The 20,595-nt window shown below is 45.4% G+C and overlaps 1 protein-coding gene across 1 annotated transcript in view; it reads left to right on the top strand.

The window, feature by feature from the left end:
- Positions 1-15,088, top strand: part of MPC2 (mitochondrial pyruvate carrier 2) — a 129,018-nt gene extending 113,930 nt beyond the window's left edge. The window contains exon 5 of the mRNA XM_030203860.1: positions 14,897-15,088. Coding sequence (XP_030059720.1) covers positions 14,897-14,954 — 58 coding nt within the window. The 3' untranslated portion in view covers positions 14,955-15,088. The remainder of the gene's footprint in view (positions 1-14,896) is intronic.
- Positions 15,089-20,595: the final 5,507 nt, after the last annotated feature.

Raw genomic sequence — 20,595 nt, 5'->3', positions numbered from 1 at the left:
GGACCAAAATTCCTCCTGACATGTGTGCAAACCTCATCATCAACTACAGAAGACGTCTGACCGCTGTGCTTGCCAACAAGGGTTTTGCCACCAAGTATTAGGTCTTGTTTGCCAGAGGGATTAAATACTTATTTCCCTCTGCAGAATGCAAATAAATTCATATACTTTCCACAATGTGATTTTCCGGATTTAATTTGTGATGTGCTATCTCTCACTGTTACCAATAACCTACCCTTCAATTATGGGCTGCTCATGTCTTTGTCAGTGGGCAAACTTACAAAATCAGCAAGGGATCAAATACTTATTTCCACCACTGTATTTTTTTAATGTTCTATATGTGTGTGTGTAAATGTATATATGTGTGTAAATGTATATATGTTTGGCCAAGCAAATACTGGATCTCATGATGACTTGTCAAGCCATATTTTTTTTATGTTCTATGTATGTGTGTATGTGTATATACAGTGCACTCCATTTAAGTGCACGTCAGATAAGCGCATGCTCTGTTTTAACTGCATGCCGTACTTCGGTCCCGTTTTTGGCGCCATCAATTTCTATGGGGACAAACCGGTTTAGCGCACCACTGATAAATGCAAGATTCGCTTATATGCATGGTTTAAGACCGCTCCTCTGCAGGAAAGACTCCGCATAACTGTGCGCACGGAATATGGAAGCCAATTGGCACGTGACAACCAACAAGATTTCAAATTTACCACTCTAACTGCCACAGGCAGAATAAGCAAAAGAATGTTCTTAGGGTGTACATTGGAGTCGTCGTCGCGGCGGAACTGTAAGACTTTAACACTGGCTGAACGAATAGAAGTTCTTAAAAAAAAATTAGAAAACAGTCAAGCATCTGTTGCTAAAGAATATGGTGTCAATCCCAGTCAAATTTCACGTGTTTTGAAGCAGAAAGACCAGCTTCTGGAAGACTGGCAAAACAATACAAATCCACACAGGAAACGTAAAAGGGTGGGAAAAGCTGAGGAGGTAGAAGATGCTCTTCTTTGGTGGTTTTCTCGAGTCATGAGCAGACACCTGTCAGTGGTCCACTGCTTATGGAGAAAGCTAATCAGCTAGCTGAAAGTCTTGGACTAACTGAATTCAAAGCCACTGTTGGATGGTTGGAAAGATGGAAGGAGAGGAACAACATAAAATTCAAGAAACAGCATGGTGAAAAACAAGACACTGATGTCTTTGGTGCTGAAAATTGGGTTGTTTCAGTTCTTCCTACCACCTTGTATGAGTTTGCACCTCATGACATTTTCAATGCTGACGAAAACTGTCTCTACTTGCGAGTGATTTCTGATGAAACACTTGCATTCAAACATGCCGAAACTACTGGAGGTAAAACGTCGAAGGACCAACTGACGATCCTCCTTTGCTGCAATATGGATGGGAGTGAGAAGTTGGAACCCCTCGTCATTGAAAAGAGCAAACAGCCACGTTGCTTCAAGAAAGTTAGCGACTTCCTGTGTCATACGAGGCTAAAGCAAATTCATGGATGACTGGGGAAATTTGGAAGCAGTGGCTAAAGAAGTTAACTAGAATGCGGGCACAAAAGCGTCAGATTTTGTTGCTTTGTGGTAATTGTGCTGCACACAGGGATGTTGTCAGGCTGTCTAACGTCAAGGTAGTCTTCCTGCACCACCAAACACTACCTCTCTGATCCAACCTATGGATCAGGGCATAATAACCAATTTCAAACAACATTATCCGGCTCTTGTGCTACATTGTCTGATGAGCGTTATGGATGACCAGACTGGCAAGGATGAACATGCTGTTGAACTGGCTCGTATTCTATCACTGTTGGATTCCCTACATATGCAGAAAGAAGCCTGGAATCATGTTACACAGGCAACCATTGTGAACTGGTACAAGTGGGCAAGCTTTGTTAAGGATGTGGAGAGGGACAAAACAGTTGCAGCTGTTGCAAACACGTCAGGAACAGGTTATTGACATCCCAGCCGGTGTTACTGAATAGGAGTTTCATTGCTACGTAGCTGTTGATTACGATCTGCAAACAGCTGACTACAGCACTGATGTCGAGATATGCGCCTACACACAGGCAACAACAGCTGATGATGAAACAGATGATGAAATGAGCAGCGAGGTACATGCTGACGAAATTCAACAACCTCCTCCTGTCACTTTTGCAAGAGCGCTGGAGAGTCTCAGCACTGTGCAGGCCTATCTGGAGGCCACTGGATGTCAGTGCTATGACAGTTTTTTTTACCGTCTGGCAGACGTAGCCTATGGAACTCACAGACCCAATAGTGTACAGTGGACTATAACTGATTACTTCAAGTAAGTCTAACGTCAGTTAACGGAGACTGCATACTGTACGTATAATAAACAGTACTGTACATATGTTTATCAGATGTCAAGCTTCTTTGGGTCACAACGGTTAAGTGCACGCTCCAGTTAACTGCATGCATTTCTTTGGTCCCAGACCCTTGCACTGAAGCGGATTGCATTGTATGTATGTGTATGTATATATATATATATATATATATATATATATACACACACACACACACACATATACAGTGGGGGAAATAAGTATTTGATCCCTTGCTGATTTTGTAAGTTTGCCCACTGACAAAGACATGAGCAGCCCATAATTGAAGGGTAGGTTATTGGTAACAGTGAGAGATAGCACATCACAAATTAAATCCGGAAAATCACATTGTGGAAAGTATATGAATTTATTTGCATTCTGCAGAGGGAAATAAGTATTTGATCCCCCACCAACCAGTAAGAGATCTGGCCCCTACAGACCAGGTAGATGCTCCAAATCAACTCGTTACCTGCATGACAGACAGCTGTCGGCAATGGTCACCTGTATGAAAGAAACCTGTCCACAGACTCAGTGAATCAGTCAGACTCTAACCTCTACAAAATGGCCAAGAGCAAGGAGCTGTCTAAGGATGTCAGGGACAAGATCATACACCTGCACAAGGCTGGAATGGGCTACAAAACCATCAGTAAGACGCTGGGCGAGAAGGAGACAACTGTTGGTGCCATAGTAAGAAAATGGAAGAAGTACAAAATGACTGTCAATCGACAAAGATCTGGGGCTCCACGCAAAATCTCACCTCGTGGGGTATCCTTGATCATGAGGAAGGTTAGAAATCAGCCTACAACTACAAGGGGGGAACTTGTCAATGATCTCAAGGCAGCTGGGACCACTGTCACCACGAAAACCATTGGTAACACATTACGACATAACAGATTGCAATCCTGCAGTGCCCGCAAGGTCCCCCTGCTCCGGAAGGCACATGTGACGGCCCGTCTGAAGTTTGCCAGTGAACACCTGGATGATGCCGAGAGTGATTGGGAGAAGGTGCTGTGGTCAGATGAGACAAAAATTGAGCTCTTTGGCATGAACTCAACTCGCCGTGTTTGGAGGAAGAGAAATGCTGCCTATGACCCAAAGAACACCGTCCCCACTGTCAAGCATGGAGGTGGAAATGTTATGTTTTGGGGGTGTTTCTCTGCTAAGGGCACAGGACTACTTCACCGCATCAATGGGAGAATGGATGGGGCCATGTACCGTACAATTCTGAGTGACAACCTCCTTCCCTCCGCCAGGGCCTTAAAAATGGGTCGTGGCTGGGTCTTCCAGCACGACAATGACCCAAAACATACAGCCAAGGCAACAAAGGAGTGGCTCAGGAAGAAGCACATTAGGGTCATGGAGTGGCCTAGCCAGTCACCAGACCTTAATCCCATTGAAAACTTATGGAGGGAGCTGAAGCTGCGAGTTGCCAAGCGACAGCCCAGAACTCTTAATGATTTAGAGATGATCTGCAAAGAGGAGTGGACCAAAATTCCTCCTGACATGTGTGCAAACCTCATCATCAACTACAGGAGACGTCTGACCGCTGTGCTTGCCAACAAGGGTTTTGCCACCAAGTATTAGGTCTTGTTTGCCAGAGGGATTAAATACTTATTTCCCTCTGCAGAATGCAAATAAATTCATATACTTTCCACAATGTGATTTTCCGGATTTAATTTGTGATGTGCTATCTCTCACTGTTACCAATAACCTACCCTTCAATTATGGGCTGCTCATGTCTTTGTCAGTGGGCAAACTTACAAAATCAGCAAGGGATCAAATACTTATTTCCCCCACTGTATGTATGTGTGTATATATATATATATATATATATATATATATATATAGACACACATACACACAAAGTATATGTTTATGTGTATGTAATTATAAATACTTGTTCCTTTAACTTTCTCAGCCCCAACCCAAGACTCTCATTCTCTGCATGCCCCTTTCAGCAAACCTTCCCCCTTGGCTTCAGTCTCTTACCACCATTGCCCCCAGCAATCCCCAGTTTTGCTTCATTCTCTTTCCCTGTCCTTCCAGCAGCCTCTTGTGACTTTAACTTCTACTCCTCCTACTTAGTCTTCATCCCTTTCCTGCTCTCCTCCTTGTAGCCCTGACCAGCAATTTCCCCTTTAGCCTTTTATTCTCCCCTGAACCAGTCCCTGCAAACAGACACATGCACACCTCATTTTTGCCCATTGGGACGGGAGCTTCAGGCCCAGCATATTCATATTTTTCAACCAATAGGGCCTTCTTTGGTGTTCTGTTACTCTTCTTTTTGGAGCCATCTTCTTCCTGTACTAGCAGGGCTTGAGCAACCCACTGGCTATATTGCTCCATGTTGGGCCATCTGTCCTAGCGGAGGTGAAAGTAGGACTGTCCAGACACTTGGGAGGGCATTTTATATATAGGGTAGCCAAGTCCTCAGTGGAATCTAAAAGCATCACCAGTATGGATATGATGGCCCCAGTCTCTTGGACATTTCTGATCCAGTTGTTTCCAGAGCCTCAGTGCTTCTGTCAGGATTGGCCCGACCACTAGGTGTCCGCCTGGGGCGGAACTGACATGGCAGTCGGCGTACCTGTGGAAGACATTGCTGCTGGCATGGGGCTTTTAACATGCATGGATACTCAAGGCCCCGTATCAGCTATAAGTGTTGTATAGACACGTTAACTGCTATGTCAAGTCTGCCCTGGAAGGGGTAAAGAAGGTAAGCCTTTGAACACCTTGGGACAGGGAAAAGAGGAGGGAAAGGAAAATCTGAACATTATGGAGGGAAGTAGAAAGATGCTGGATAATATGGGGGCAGGGGTATGGAAGGAGAGAGATACAATACTTGGCTACGCATGGAGGGTAGAGAAGTAGGGAAGGAGAGAGATACTGGACAGCAATGGGGATGGAAGAGTTAAAAAAAAAAAAAAAAAAAGGCTGTGCATGGGGGAGAACTTTGAGCTGCCCCAGGAAGTTGAGGGGTGCACGGCTGAAGTTTGCCTAGGGTGTCGAATACCCTTGAGCTAGCCCTGGCTTCTGTTCTGTGCCAACTACTTACTTCTTTGGAAATCAAACCTGAGCGAGCTTGGTAGAAAACTAAAGTTATATATACTACCTCACAGTGTTATGTGTAAACATATTATGAAATGGCTGTGAGCTGGTTCTACTCCTGTGATGAGTGACCACAAAATAATGAACGTTCTGATGCAAGGACTTTGTTTATCATCTAACACCAGTGTAAATATAAATTTTAAAATTGTTTATTCATTTTCAGCTGTTTTTCACAGAAATCTCTCTCCTAAAACAATGCGCCCTAGCGTAGGGCCTTATTGTGAATACCAACAAATTGAGGCTCCTGGATGTACTTTCTTGTGTTCTATTGTTCCTGCCATGCCAGACTTTCAGTGAAATTAACACATGGGAACACACTGCTTACACCTTCTCAAGGAATAATTGTAGACTAGCTCTGTGGAACTGCTACACATTAGATGCAGTGGAATCTGGGTTCAGTTCCAGGTTGATGTCTTCATTCCATAGTTTGGTAGGACTGTCATGCTGCAGAGGCAAAGGTCACAGCCCCAGGGGAAAAAAGGGAATGCCATTCTCCTCTGATGCCACATAGTGGCTATATTTAGTGCCCACTTGCAGGGTTCCAGGAGGTACCATGGTGCATGACCCTTGCTCAGAACTGACATTGCAGTGACTAGGCTAAATGCAAATAAAGGCTCTTCTGGCAGATCTCAGCCCTGGATACAGTTGAGTCGGAAGCCCAAAAGAGCTGGAGGAAACCCCTCTGTCAAAAAGACTAATTGTGCATCATAGTAATTTGGAAATTGGTTAGCATTCCAGAAGTACTCTACTCATTTCTATCTTCCATCTCTTTGCTAGGACTTCTATCTAGATTTCAGTTCCGATATGTGCACAGAAGCACATATGTCTTGCAGTGGCGTAGCCAGAAGTCAATTTTTGGGTGGGCCAACAAGTTGGATGGGTGGGCACTAGACAGTGGTGTACTGGTAAATGTTAACAGGCTCTCTCCCCGGTCCACCTCTGCGCCCCCCCCCCCCCCCCCCCCCCCCGTCCACCTGTGCACCTCCCCTCAAAATTACAGAGCAGGCTATAGCCGGGGAGAGAGCCTGGGGGGTGGGGGAGGCAATGCATTACTCTCTCCAGGAAAAAAAAACATTAAATGATCCCAGTTTCCAATCTAATTCATGTTTAATGTGGGATAAAATTCCATAAATAAGTAAATAAATATAAACTTTTAATGTGGAGCACCTGATTCTGAAAGTGAACATGTTCCAGTCATTATAATGAAAATAAAATGATTTTTTTTCTACCTTTGCTGTCTGGTGACTTTGTTTTTCTGATCATACTGGCCCAGTATCTGATTCTGCTGCTATCTGTCCTCTTTACTCCGTTTCCAGGGCTTCCTTTCCATTTATTTCTTTATTTTCCGCCTTTCTTCTTCATTTCTTGCTCTGGGTACTCCGCAGACTTGACTGTCCAGTGGATCCAGCTTATGCCTATTTTCTTCATCCATGTGCAATTTTCTTCTCTCTTCCTTTTCCCTCATCTCATCTCCTTCCTCACTCTTCCCTCCCCTCCATCCATGTCCAGCATTTCTTCTCTCTCCCTTCCCTCTCCTCCATCCATATCCAGCAGACTCCTCTCTCCTGCCCTTCCCTCCATCCATCCATGTCCAGCAACCCTCCTCTGCCCTCCCCTCCATCCACCCATGTCCAGCAACTCTCCTCTCCCCTCCCTCCATCCATCCATACCCAGCAAGTCTCTTCTCTCCCCTGCCCCCCTCTATCCATCCATACCCAGCAATTCTCTTCTCTCCCCTGCCCCCCTCTATCCATTCATACCCAGCAATTCTCTTCTCTCCCCTGCCCCCCTCTATCCATTCATACCCAGCAATTCTCTTCTCTCCCCTGCCCGCCTCTATCCATTCATACCCAGCAATTCTCTTCTCTCCCCTGCCCCCCTCTATCCATCCATCCCCAGCAATTCTCTTCTCTCCCCTGCCCCCCTCTATCCATCCATCCCCAGTAATTCTCTTCTCTCCCCTGCCCCCCTCTATCCATTCATACCCAGCAATTCTCTTCTCTCCCCTGCCCCCCTCTATCCATTCATACCCAGCAATTCTCTTCTCTCCCCTGCCCCCCTCTATCCATTCATACCCAGCAATTCTCTTCTCTCCCCTGCCCCCTCTATCCATTCATACCCAGCAATTCTCTTCTCTCCCCCTGCCCCCCCTCTATCCATTCATACCCAGCAATTCTCTTCTCTCCCCTGCCCCCCTCTATCCATTCATACCCAGCAATTCTCTTCTCTCCCCTGCCCCCCTCTATCCATTCATACCCAGCAATTCTCTTCTCTCCCCTGCCCCCCTCTATCCATCCATCCCAGCAATTCTCTTCTCTCCCCTGCCCCCCTCTATCCATCCATCCCCAGCAATTCTCTTCTCTCCCCTGCCCCCCTCTATCCATCCATCCCCAGCAATTCTCTTCTCTCCCTGCCCCTATCCATCCATCCCAGCAATTCTCTTCTCTCCCCTGCCCCTATCCATCCATCCCCAGCAATTCTCTTCTCTCCCCTGCCCCTATCCATCCATCCCCAGCAATTCTCTTCTCTCCCCTGCCCCTATCCATCCATCCCCAGCAATTCTCTTCTCTCCCCTGCCCCTATCCATCCATCCCCAGCAATTCTCTTCTCTCCCCTGCCCCTATCCATCCATCCCCAGCAATTCTCTTCTCTCCCCTGCCCCTATCCATCCATCCATCCCCAGCAATTCTCTTCTCTCCCCTGCCCCTATCCATCCATCCATTTCCAGCAATTCTCTTCTCTCCCCTGCCCCTATCCATCCATCCATTCCCAGCAATTCTCTTCTCTCCCCTGCCCCTATCCATCCATCCATTCCCAGCAATTCTCCTCTCTCCTGACCCCCACCTCCATGTCCAGCGATTCTCCTTCACCCCCATGCATCCTTCCATTCCATCTGCCCTCCCTCTTTCTGGCGGCAGCGCTTCCCAGACGCTGCCTACCACCGCCACAATCGCACGATCTACCTCCTCCCTCTGTCTCACTCTCAACAGCAGCGGTAGCGATTCAAAGTCACTACCTCCTGCTTCTAACCCAGAAGTGTCTCCTCTGCAGAGGAGACGCTTCCGGGTTAGAAGCAGGAGGCAGCGTGTTTGAATCACGACGCTACCGCTGCTGTTGAGAGTGAGATAGAGGGAAGAGGTAGATCGTGCGATCTTGGCGGCGGTAGGCAGCATCTGGGAAGCGCTGCCGTCAGAGAGGAGGCAGATGCAGGATCAGCGCTGCCTGCTCCCTCCGCTCCGCTGCTGGATGGGCCTGAACCCAAACTGGGTGGACCTAGGCCCACCCGTGGCTACGCCCCTGATGTCTTGTATATGTTTTCTAGTATTTCTTGTATACCCAGTTAACTTTATGGTTCTTTTTTTGGGAGAAGTGGGGTGTTGGTGAGTTGGTGCTGGGAAGGGAGGAAGGAGATTGTGAATAGGGCAAGGGATCTGATAGAGAGATGGTATACATGAGGAAGGGAGGAAAGGGAAAGTGATCTGAGAAGGAGGAATGCTCCCTTCACTCAAACAATAGAGCTTACCCCCCCCCCCCCAATCCTATTCTCTCTCCACATCCCTTCTCTAATCCCTTACTTACACCCTGCAGCCTCTCCAGTTCCTCTCCAGAGGGGAAATACAGCTAGTGAAAGTGCAGGCAGAGGAAAAAATAGCTGAAGATGTAAAGAGGTGACAAGACCTTTTTCAGATGTATTGAGGAAAGGAGAAAAGATATGAATGGAATTGTAAGACTGAAAGATGCTGAGAGTGGCTATGTAGAGAGTGATAAGGATAAAACAAATGGGCTGAACAAACAGAAGCATCCGCCCTCACAAGTGTTGCCCCTACAGAATTCTCTTGCTCCACTACAGCACTGTGATGTTCCTGAAAATAAAACTGAGGCGGAAGAAAAAGAAAAAGCAAGGATGGTGGAACAAAAAGATATGAAGGTACCCAAAGAGAAAAGACACCCCCAAATCACTAAAACCGAAACACATACTAGGAAATGTAGATGGAAAGCGATGACCACAAATGCTCGCAATCTAAGCAATAAAGTTCATGACCTTCAAGCCCTGATGTTGGAGGCAGACTTGGACATAGTTGCAGTCACAGAGACATGGCTCAATGGTTCCCATGAATGGGATGCAAACATACCAGGCTATAATCTTTTTAGGAAGGATAGAGAGGGGCGTAAAGGTGGAGGAGTAGCTCTGTATGTGAGAAATGATATCACAGCGACTGAAATGACAGGGAACTGGGGAAAGGAAGAAGCGATATGGATCACCTTAAAAAGTGAGGATAGAACCTCTGTCCACGTGAATGTTGTCTACAGACCCCCGACACAATTGGAGGAACTAGATAAAGATCTGATCGCTGATATTCAAAAGTTGGTGAAGAAAAGAGAGGTGCGGTTGTTGGGAGATTTCAATCTGCTGGATGTAGATTGGAAGGTTCCATCTGCGGAATCGGAAAGAAGTAGAGAGATCGTGGATGCTTTTCAAAATGCTTTGCTCAGACAAATGGTGACGGAACCCACAAGGGAGGGAGCGATGCTAGATCTGGTACTCACAAATGGGGATAGTGTATCAGATGTCCGAGTGGGTGCCCACCTGGGCAGCAGTGACCATCAAACAGTTTGGTTTGATATGACGGCTGAAGAGGAGGGTGGCCACTCAAAACTGAAAGTCCTGGATTTCAAGCGTGCTGACTTTTTAGTAAAATGGGGGAATACCTGAGGAAGGAGCTGATGGGCTGGGAGGACATACGAGAAGTGGAAGGGCAGTGGTCCAGGCTGAAAGAAACTATAAATAGGGCCACAAACCTCTATGTAAGGAGAGTAAATAAAAGCAAGAGAAAAAGGAAACCGATATTGTTCTCCAAGCAAGTGGCTGAGAAAATAGAGGCTAAAGAGTTGGCGTTCCAGAAATACAGAAAAACTCAAAAAGAGGAACACGGAGAGGAATACCGGATGAAACTGAAGGAAGCCAAGAGAGAGATACGTCTGGCAAAAGCGCGTGCGGAAGAACAAATGGCTAAAAAGGTAAGGAGGGGTGACAAAAATTTCTTCAGGTATATTAGTGAAAGGAAAATGACTAAAAAGGAAATTGTGAGACTGAAAGATGCTGCGAACCGCTATGTAGAAAATGATGAAGAAAAGGCAAATTTGCTAAATAGATACTTTTGTTCTGTTTTCACAGAAGAAAATCCTGGAGAAGGACTGAGATGGACTGACAAAAGTACATGTGAGAGTGGAGTGGATTTAGCACTGTTCATGGAAGAGAGTGTGTATGAACAACTAGGAAACCTAAAGGTGGACAAAGCCATGGGACCGGACAGGATCCACCCCAGGATATGGAGGGAGCTCAGAGAGGTTCTGGCTGGTCCTCTTAAAGATTTGTTTAATAAATCCTTGGAGACGGGAGAGTTCCGTGCGATTGGAGAACGGCAGAGGTGGTCCCTCTTTACAAAAGTGGTGATAGGGAAGAAGCTGGAAACTACAGGCCGGTAAGCCTCACTTCAGTTATTGGAAAAGTAATGGAAGCGATGCTAAAGGACAGGATAGTGAATTTCCTGGAAGCCAATAAGTTGCAAGATCAGAAACTACATGGTTTTACCAAAGGGAAATCGTGTCAAACGAATCTCATTGAATTCTTTGACTAGGTGACTGGAGAATTGAATCAAGGACGTGCTATGGACGTAATCTACTTAGATTTCAGCAAAGCTTTTGACACGGTTCCCCACAGGAGGCTCTTGAATAAACTGGACAGGCTGAAGATAGGACCTGAAGTGGTGAACTGGATTAGGAACTGGTTGACGGACAGAAACCAGAAGGTGGTGGTGAATGGAATTCGCTCAGAGGAAGGGAAGGTGAGTGGTGGAGTGCCTCAGGGATCGGTGCTGGGACTGATTCTGTTCAATATATTTGTGAATGACATTGCCGAAGGGTTAGAAGGTAAAGTTTGCCTTTTTGCGGATGATACTAAGATTTGTAACAGAGTGGACACCGGGGAGGGAGTGGAAAACATGAAAAAGGATCTGCGGAAACTAGAAGAATGGTCTAAGGTTTGGCAATTAAAATTCAATGCGAAGAAATGCAAAGTGATGCACTTAGGGAGTAGAAATCCACGGGAGAAATGTGTTAGGCGGGGAGAGTCTGATAGTTACGGACGGGGAGAGGGATCTTGGGGTGATAGTATCTGAGGATCTGAAGGCCACGAAACAGTGTGACAAGGCGGTGGCCGTAGCCAGAAGGTTGCTAGGCTGTATAGAGAGAGGTGTGACCAGCAGAAGAAAAGAGGTGTTGATGCCCCTGTATAAGTCGTTGGTGAGGCCCCACCGGGAGTATTGTGTTCAGTTCTGGAGGCCGTACCTTGCTAAGGATGTAAAAAAAAATGGAAGCGGTGCAAAGAAAAGCTACGAGAATGGTATGGGATTTGCGTTACAAGACGTTTGAGGAGAGACTTGCGGACCTGAACATGTATACCCTGGAGGAAAGGAGAAACAGGGGTGATATGATACAGACGTTCAAATATTTGAAAGATATTAATCCGCAAACGAACCTTTTCCGGAGATGGGAAGGCAGTAGAACGAGAGGACATGATATGAGAGTGAAGGGGGGCAGACTCAAGAAAAATGTCAAGAAGTATTTTTTCACGGAGAGAGTGGTAGATACTTGGAATGTTCTCCCGCGGGAGGTGATGGAGAGGAAAACGGTAGCGGAATTCAAGCATGCGTGGGATAAACATAAAGGAATCCTGTGCAGAAGGAATGGATCCTCAGAAGCTTAGCTGAGATTGGGAGGCGGGGCTGGTGTTTGGGTGGTGGGGCTAGTTCTGGGCAAGACTTCTACAGTCTATGTCCTGAAAATGGCAGATACAAATCAAGGTAAAGTATACACAAGAAGTAGCACATATGAGTTTATCTTGTTGGGCAGACTAGATGGACCGTGCAGGTCTTTTTCTGCCAACATCTACTATGTTACTATATGTTACTATGTAAATACTTCTCTTCAGTGTTCACAGAAGAAAATCCTGGAGAAGGACCACAGTCAGCTGCTTGAGGGTAAATCTGTGGATATTATGTCATTCACGGAAGAAAGTGTTTATAAACTGCTTGAAAATCTGAAAGTGGACAAAGCTATAGGACCGGATGGGATACCTCCCAGGATACTGAGAGAGTTCAGAAGTCCTGGTAGGACCTCTTATGAATTTAATAGATCTAAAGTCTGGAGAGTTTCTGCAGTATTGGAGGTACACTGATGTGGTCAGTCTTCATAAAAGTCTTTACAAAAGCAGAGATGGGGAAGAAATGAGAAAACTACAGGCCGGTAAGCCTCATGTGGGTTGTAGGATAAATAATGGAGTCTCTGCTGAAGGATCCAGTTTCTCCACGTCTGTGGGAGGTTTTTTTTTTTTTTTTTTTGTGTCTCTGCTAAAGGAAAATATAGTTAACTTTCTACAAACCAACGAGTTACAGGATCCAAGGCAACATGGCTTTACCAAAGGAAAATCCTGCCAAACAAATCTGATTTCTTTGAGTGACCAAAAACTGGACAAAGGACATGGCGCTAGATGTAATCTACTTGGATTTTAGCAAAGTCTAATGAATAAGCTGAGAGGGCTGAACTTCACTGCATCATCATTGGCCTTAATTGCACAATAATGCTTTTTCATTTTTTACAAAATCTCATATACAAACATTAAGACCAATTAAAGTTTGGACCTGTGCCAACATGGGCCATGTTTCATCATGCGTCAGGGCAAAACTTTTATCGCTATTAAACACAACTAATCTAAAAACCACTCACATAAAAAAACCACCTACCATTACAAAAATGCTATTTTATTTAGGCGCCTCCTACTATTACATTGTCATGTAAATTGCTCAATACATGTCAACATATTTATATACTCTACGCCCCTCCTCCCCCTGGGGCTTCTACAACACACCAATCCAAAACGCCAGCTAATACAACAGACGCCCAGTCAATCTCTAAATTTATACCCATTAGGTGAAACTGTTCCCAATGAGAAAATCCAATGCTGCTCCCTAATTAAGCAATCGCTCAATATCCCCTCCCTCCCAACCCATGCGCATTTGTTAGGAAGTTACTGATTTTTCTGATTACACACCCATGGTTTTGATGCTTTGGTGTAAAGCAAATACAGCATTCCGCAGTAAGAACATCATATCAACAGTCAAATGTGGTAATAGTGTGATGATGTGGGGATGCTTTGCTGCTTCAGGACCTGGAACCATGAATTCTACACTGTACCATAAAATTCTTAAGGAGAATGTCTGATCATCTGTCTGTGAGTTGAAGTGTAATTGTTTTAGGCTGCAAGACCGATCCAAAATGCAAAAGCAAGTCTACATCTGAATGGCTAAGGAGTTTGGGGATTGGCCTAGTCAAAATCCTGGCTTGAACCGAGTAGAGATGCTGTGGCAGGACCTGAAATAACATAGTAACATAACATAGTAAATGACAGCAGATAAAGACCTGAACGGTCCATCCAGTCTGCCCAACAAGATAAACTCATGAAATGAGTACTTCATGTATAAAACCCCATGAATGTGTCTGAATTAAAGCAGTTCTGCAAAGTGGGCTGAGATTCCTCAAGAGTGAAATGAAAGACATCAAATTATAGGAAGTATTTGGTTGCAGTTGTTGCTGCTGAAAGTGGTGCAACCAGTTATTAAGTTTAGGGGGCAGATATTGTTTCAACATGGCTGATATGGATGTTGGGTAGCTTTGTTCCTTGACTGATGTAAAAATGGTTACTATGTTTAATCAGGTTCCTTTTTACTAATAACATTTTGTTTAAAGATCAGAACCTATACAGTGTGACATATGCAATAATAGGGGAAATCGGGAGGGGGCAAAACGTTTTGATATCATTGTAACTTCCCATACTATAAGCTGTAAAACTGGGCTGAAATGGTCCCCTCTGACACCAGCAGATGGGAAGTGGCATGCATTTGGGGTGAGCCTATTCAAAAGCTAGACACTTTAAGCTGGAATTGCATTTCCCATTTTGTGAGGACTTGTATCCTGCTTTCCAGGTAATGCGGTACAGCCAACATTCATTGCTGTATCTAAGTAGCCAACTGGGCAAAGTTAGGACCACTCTTTATGCACAGTCCTACTTGCCCAGTTGGCTATGCAGACACCAGCACTGATCAGGACAGTGGTCAGAGGGGGATAATCAATGGCCCTGCCTAGTTACTCCTGCTGAATATTCCCTCCTGAGGTTCTCAACGTGATTAAAGGAGGTTGGAGTCTTTCCTGCCCGGTTAAATCCTTTTGAATATTGGGCTTTTTTTTTTTTTTTTTTTTAAACTTTGCTACCATCTAGTCATCTACCAATACTCTTTCATTTCTGCCTCCTTTCATTTCATTCATTTCTATTGTGGTTACATTGCCAGTACACCTTAGGGTACTGACTTTTTATTTTTGTTTTCTTTGTAGCTATCATCAGCAGTTGAAATCAATGGAGCTTGACAAGAAGAAACAAGCAGAGACTTAACCTGTATATCATCAGATTCATTGGTTGGTGCTTCATTTCCAGCCAGGAACTAGTTTGACTAGTTATGGTTTTGCCGTCGTTGTCAAGGAATTAATATTAACAGCTGAAGCTCATGTTTCTAATTGTAGATACTTCAAATTTTAGAGAATTTAAAAATAAAGTGTTAACACTAGTTTGGTCTCATAGTTTTTATTCACCCTACAAACCATCGGGTTTGATTATAATGAAAAATACATATACTTTGGGAATACTAGGGTTGAGGAAAACTCAAGATTACCAGAGTCTATATGCAATATATGCCTTTGGTATCTGGGATCTGTATCTTCTCTCAAATAGGATGGGCTTACATGTTACTACTACTATTTATCATTTCTATAACGCTACTAGACGAACGCAGTGCTATACACTGGACATAAAGAGAGAGTCCCTGCTCGACAGAGCTTAGTCTAATTAGCACAAATAGGTCAAATAAGAGATAAGGGAATTACTAAGGTGGGAATAATAAATCATGGGTACTGAACGAGTGAGTAAGGGTTAGGAGTTAAAAGCAGCATCATAAAGGTGGGCTTTTAGCCTGGATTTGAAGACTGCCAGAGATGGAGCTTGACATACCGGCTCAGGAAGTCTATTCCAGTTATATGGTGCAGCGAGATAAAAGGAAATGGAGTCTGGAGTTAGCGGTGGAGGAGAAGGGTGCAGATAAGAGAGATTTACGTAGTGAATGGAGTTCCCGGGGAGTAGTGTAGGGAGAGATAAGAGGTACTGAGGAGCTGCAGATTGAATGCAGTTGTAAGTCAATAAGAGGAGTTTGAACTGTGTGCAGAAACGGATAGGGAGCCAATGAAGTGACCTGAGAGGACTAATATGAGCATAGTGACACTGGTGGAATATAAGTCGTGCAGCAGAACTTTGATCAGATTGAAGAGGAGAGAGATGGCTAAGTGGGAAACCTGTGAGAAGCAAGTTGCAATAGTGTAAGCAAGAGGTGATAAGAGTGTAGACAAGGGTTCTGGTAGTGTTCTCAGAAAGGAAAGGATGAATTTTGATGATATAGAGAAAGAAACGACAGATTTTAGCAGTCTGTTGAATATGTGCAGAGAAGGAGAGAGAGGAGTTGAAGGATGACCCCAAGGTTACGAGCTGATTGTTTTCCACAGAGAGAATGAGGGAAGAGGAGAGGTTGGTTTAGGGGAAAAGAGAAGAAGCTCAGTCTTGGTCAATGTTTAGTTTCAGATGGCGGTGAGACATCCAGGCAACAATGTCAGACAGGCAGGCAGGCTGATACTTTGACCTGAGTTCCTGCTGAGATTTCTGGTGTGGAGAGGTAGATCTGGGAGTCAGCAGCAAAGGTGATACTGAAAACCATGGGATGAGATCAGAGTACCAAGAGAAGAAGTATAGATGGAGAAAAGGAGAAGTCCCAAGACAGCCCTGAGGTACACCAACTGATAGAGGAGGAGGATCCACCAGAGCATACATTAAAAGTGTGATGGCAGAGATAAGAAGAAACCTAGGAGGGAGGAAGTGACGTCACCGTCGGAGATGGAAGCCTGAATCCATAGCTCCATCGGGGCAGCGAAGAAATCAGCGCTATTTCCCGGTTCCCAACCCCCCAAGTTTGGCGGTTTTGAGGGCAGGAAAAAGAGAAGCGATGGCGACAAAACGGCTGTAAAAGTTTAAATTCGCCGCAACACAGAAGGACGAGGCGGCGAACACGAGTTGCTCCCAGCAGAAAGCCAGCAACAAAATGGCCGCCGCGGATTCTGGCTCCGAAACGGAGGACCCAGTAGAACAGCTGGAAAGTGATACGGAGCTGACGAAGCAGGAGGTAGCGAGGTGGTTTAAAGCTTTAAAAGCTGAGATGTCGGCGGTCCGGAAAACTATTCGGGAGGCGGTCACAGACATTCAAAAAGAGGTGAGAGAGATCGGAGGCAGGGTGGAGCAGGTGGAAGACACGTTGGAGCATGTGGAGGGAGAAATAGAGGGCTTGCGCACTGCTCTCACGATTGTGCAAGCTGAAAAAGCAAAAATGCAATTGGAGCTGGAAGATCTGGAAAAACAATTTGAGATTTAAAGGGGTCCCTGAAACGGACCAGAATAAAGACTGTGCACAGGTGATTCGAGAAATTTGTGCTTGAATACTGGATATAGGCACGGAGAGGCAGACCAGTATGGAGGAGTCTGATATCAGGTTTGATCGGGTACATCGGAGTCTGGGGCCCAGGAGAGATCTGCAACCTAGGGACATTGTAGTATGCTTTAAAGACTACACTATCAAAGATAAGATATGGAAGAAAGCTAGATCCCAGGGTGAGATTCTCTGGGATAACAAAATTATGGTGTTCCAAGATTTGGCGCTGGGTACCCTTCAGAGACGAAGAGAATTCAAAGATCTGACCACCTATCTCCAGCAGTCCAATTTCTGATATCGCTGGATCTTCCCTTTTGGTCTCCAGTTCACAGCTGATGGCACCACCCGACGAGTGGTTACGCTGGGAGAAACTTGGAAAGTTCTCTCCGAACTGGGTTATACAAACCTGCCCCCGGCAGCTTCGGGGGGGATCTCGAGTATGTCAGCTAAGACAAAGAAGGGGTCATCATGGCAGAGAGTGCGCCCACGAAGAGAGAACACTACACAGTTATCAGCAGCGACCAGAGTACCATGAATGGACGAGAGGGGTTTTCATGGTTTCAGTTACCTAATGGGTTTAATGGGGTATTGTTTAAAAAAAGTATGGTGTGCAGGTGGGGGGACAATGTTGGAGCTGTTATAGGATGTTTGTTCTATAGTTGAAAGGGTTCTGGGGGTTAAGCAGAAATACTTGAATCTTGGGGGGAGGGTTCTGGGAAATGTTGTTGGGGGGGAAGAGGGTGATGAGCTCTGGCGGGGAGTAACTTCCTCAACATTATTGGCTGGCGGCTTTAGGCTCAGTCCAGCAGAGGGGGGGAGGGGGGGTGGGAGGGAAGGGGATTAAGGGTTTACACATTGGGTCATGGAATGTTAATGGGATGAACTCCCCACTGAAGAGAAGTTTGATACATCGTGAATTGCAGAAACTTAATTGGGATATTATATTATTGCAGGAAACACACATTCAAAAGAGGGATGCACATTTACTTAAACATCGGGGATATAGTGACTGTATCTCACACTTTGATGCTAGAGGGGGTAAGGTGGGAGGTTTAGTGATTTACATCCGTAGACATATTCCATTTGTAACAGAGGAAGTATACAGGGATGCTCTGGGAAGGTGCCTGGCGATTAGGGGTCAGCTGTATGGTAAGGAGGTGACCATAGTAAATATATATGCTCCTAACTCAGGACAGGGAGAATTTTTTACCCGGATACATAAGGAACTCTTCCAGTTTCAGAAAGGGGGGATGATCTTGGGTGGGGATTTTAATACTAGTATGACATCAATGGATCATTCAAAGGGGTTGGTCGATAGGTCCTCGGCCCACTGTGCACAGTTAAAATCACTTGTCTCCAACTTAGATTTAGTGGATGTCTGGAGGCTTAGGCATCCGAGCCAGCGGTCTTATACCTTTTTCTCTCATTCTCAGAATACCTATACAAGAATTGACATGGTGTGGTGCAGCCGCCAATTATGGGATCAAGTGGCTGAGTCACATGTTGGGTCCATTTCCACATCAGACCATGCCCCCGTGGAGCTTGAGCTTAAGGGTCTGACAGAGGAAAGGCGCCAACTCTTTTGGAGATTAAATGAACTGATTCTGGGGGATGGTAGGGTGCGGGAGGATATCCGTCAGGTCATTCAGAATTACATGCTTATGAATGACACTGGTGAGGTTCTGGATGGTACATTGTGGGATGCCCTGAAGGCTGTGGTGAGGGGCCATCTCATTAAATGGGGAGCACGGAAAAAGAGGCAACGAGAAAATAGGGAATTGGACTTACGGGCACGACTAGTGAAGCTGGAATGCCGTCACCAGGAGGGAGGTTCAGGGATAGTCCTGAGAGAGTTAAGACAGTGTAGGGTGGAATTAGAGAAATTGCAGGTAGAACGTGTGGAGTTTTTACGTACGATACTCCAACAAAAATTTTATGAATTCGGTAATAAGTCTGGACGGATGCTGGCTAATCTTCTGAGGCATAGACAAAGGAGCCACACAATAACAAAAATTAAAGGGGCAGGTGATAAGATGTACTATGGGGATGGTGAAATTAGAGATCAGTTTGAAAAATTTTATCAGGTTTTATATCGTAGTGAGAGGGGGACAGAGGGGGGAGAAATTAGGAAGAGTTTAGGGGAGTTGCGCCTCCCAAGGCTGTCAAGTTTGGAACGCAAGCAGCTGGAGGCCCCATTTCATCTTGAAGAGATTCAACGGGTGATTAAGGGTCTCCAAGGAGGGAAGGTGCCCGGCCTGGACGGATATTCAGCCAGGTTCTATAAGACTTTTGTTGGGGAGGTGGGGCCCATGTTGCTGAGGGTTGGGAATGTGTGCTTTGCTGGCCAATTGTTGCCTGTGAGCATGCATGAAGCAGGGATCTCCCTGCTATTGAAACCAGGAAGGGACCCGGCGGTATGTGGCTCCTATCGCCCCATCTCACTGATAAACTTAGATGTTGAGATCTTATCCAAGGTAGTTGCCGATAGGTTAGGAAAGGTTCTGCCTACGCTGATTCATACTGACCAGTCTGGGTTTGTCATGGGGCGGCAGGTGGCAGATAACATCAGACGCACCCTACATGTTATGTGGGTAGCCCAACAGAGGGGGATTCCAGTGGCTTTTTTGAGTACAGACGCAGATAAAGCGTTCGATAGGGTGGAATGGCCCTATTTATGGGAAGTACTGGAACATCTGGGGTTTGGCCAGGGGTTGATAGGGTGGCTACAACGGTTATATGAGAAGCCCGTGGCAAGAATTAAAGTAAATGGGGGGTATACACCAGCTTTCCAGATTGAACGGGGTACTAGACAGGGGTGTCCGCTGTCACCACTGCTATTCGCGCTCTCGATTGAGCCTTTGGCTCAGAGGGTGCGGGAATCAGTTGACATTCCAGGAATTATGATAGGTGGTTCTGAATACAAATTGGCTTTATTTGCTGATGACGTGTTATTTTTTGTAAACAACCCGGGGTTGAATCTCCCTATATTGTTGGCAGAGTTGGAAGAGTTCGGTAGGCTCTCTGGTTTTAAGATAAACTATGATAAGTCTGAAATGATTGGGGTGTCTATAGCACAGCATAGGATGGAAGAGCTTTCACGTAATTTTCCTTTTAGATTGCGGAGGGATAATATTAAATATTTAGGAGTTAAAATACCTGTTCGGATCTCTCAGCTATATCAGCTAAATTATATACCGTTGTTCCATCAAATACGTAAGGATATGGAGGGCTGGATGGGAAAGTGGCTGTCCTGGTGGGGAAGGATAGCATCGATTAGGATGAATGTATTGCCCAGACTTTTGTTTTTGTTTCAGACATTGCCTGTAGCGGTCCCTGGGAGGGAGTTGAGGAAACTACAACAAGCTATATTGAAGTTATTTGGGGGGGGCAAGGCTCCGAGGCTCAGTAGGAAGCTGCTTTGGCAGTCGATAGAGTTGGGTGGGAGAGGGGTCCCGAACCTTGAGTGGTATTATTGGGCAGCACAACTGAAACTTATTTCCATGTGGGGTC

The sequence above is a fragment of the Microcaecilia unicolor genome, chromosome 5 (genome assembly GCF_901765095.1).
Source record: "Microcaecilia unicolor chromosome 5, aMicUni1.1, whole genome shotgun sequence".
Taxonomy (NCBI): Eukaryota; Metazoa; Chordata; class Amphibia; order Gymnophiona; family Siphonopidae; genus Microcaecilia; species Microcaecilia unicolor.
This window is presented reverse-complemented; position numbering and strand designations above follow the sequence as displayed.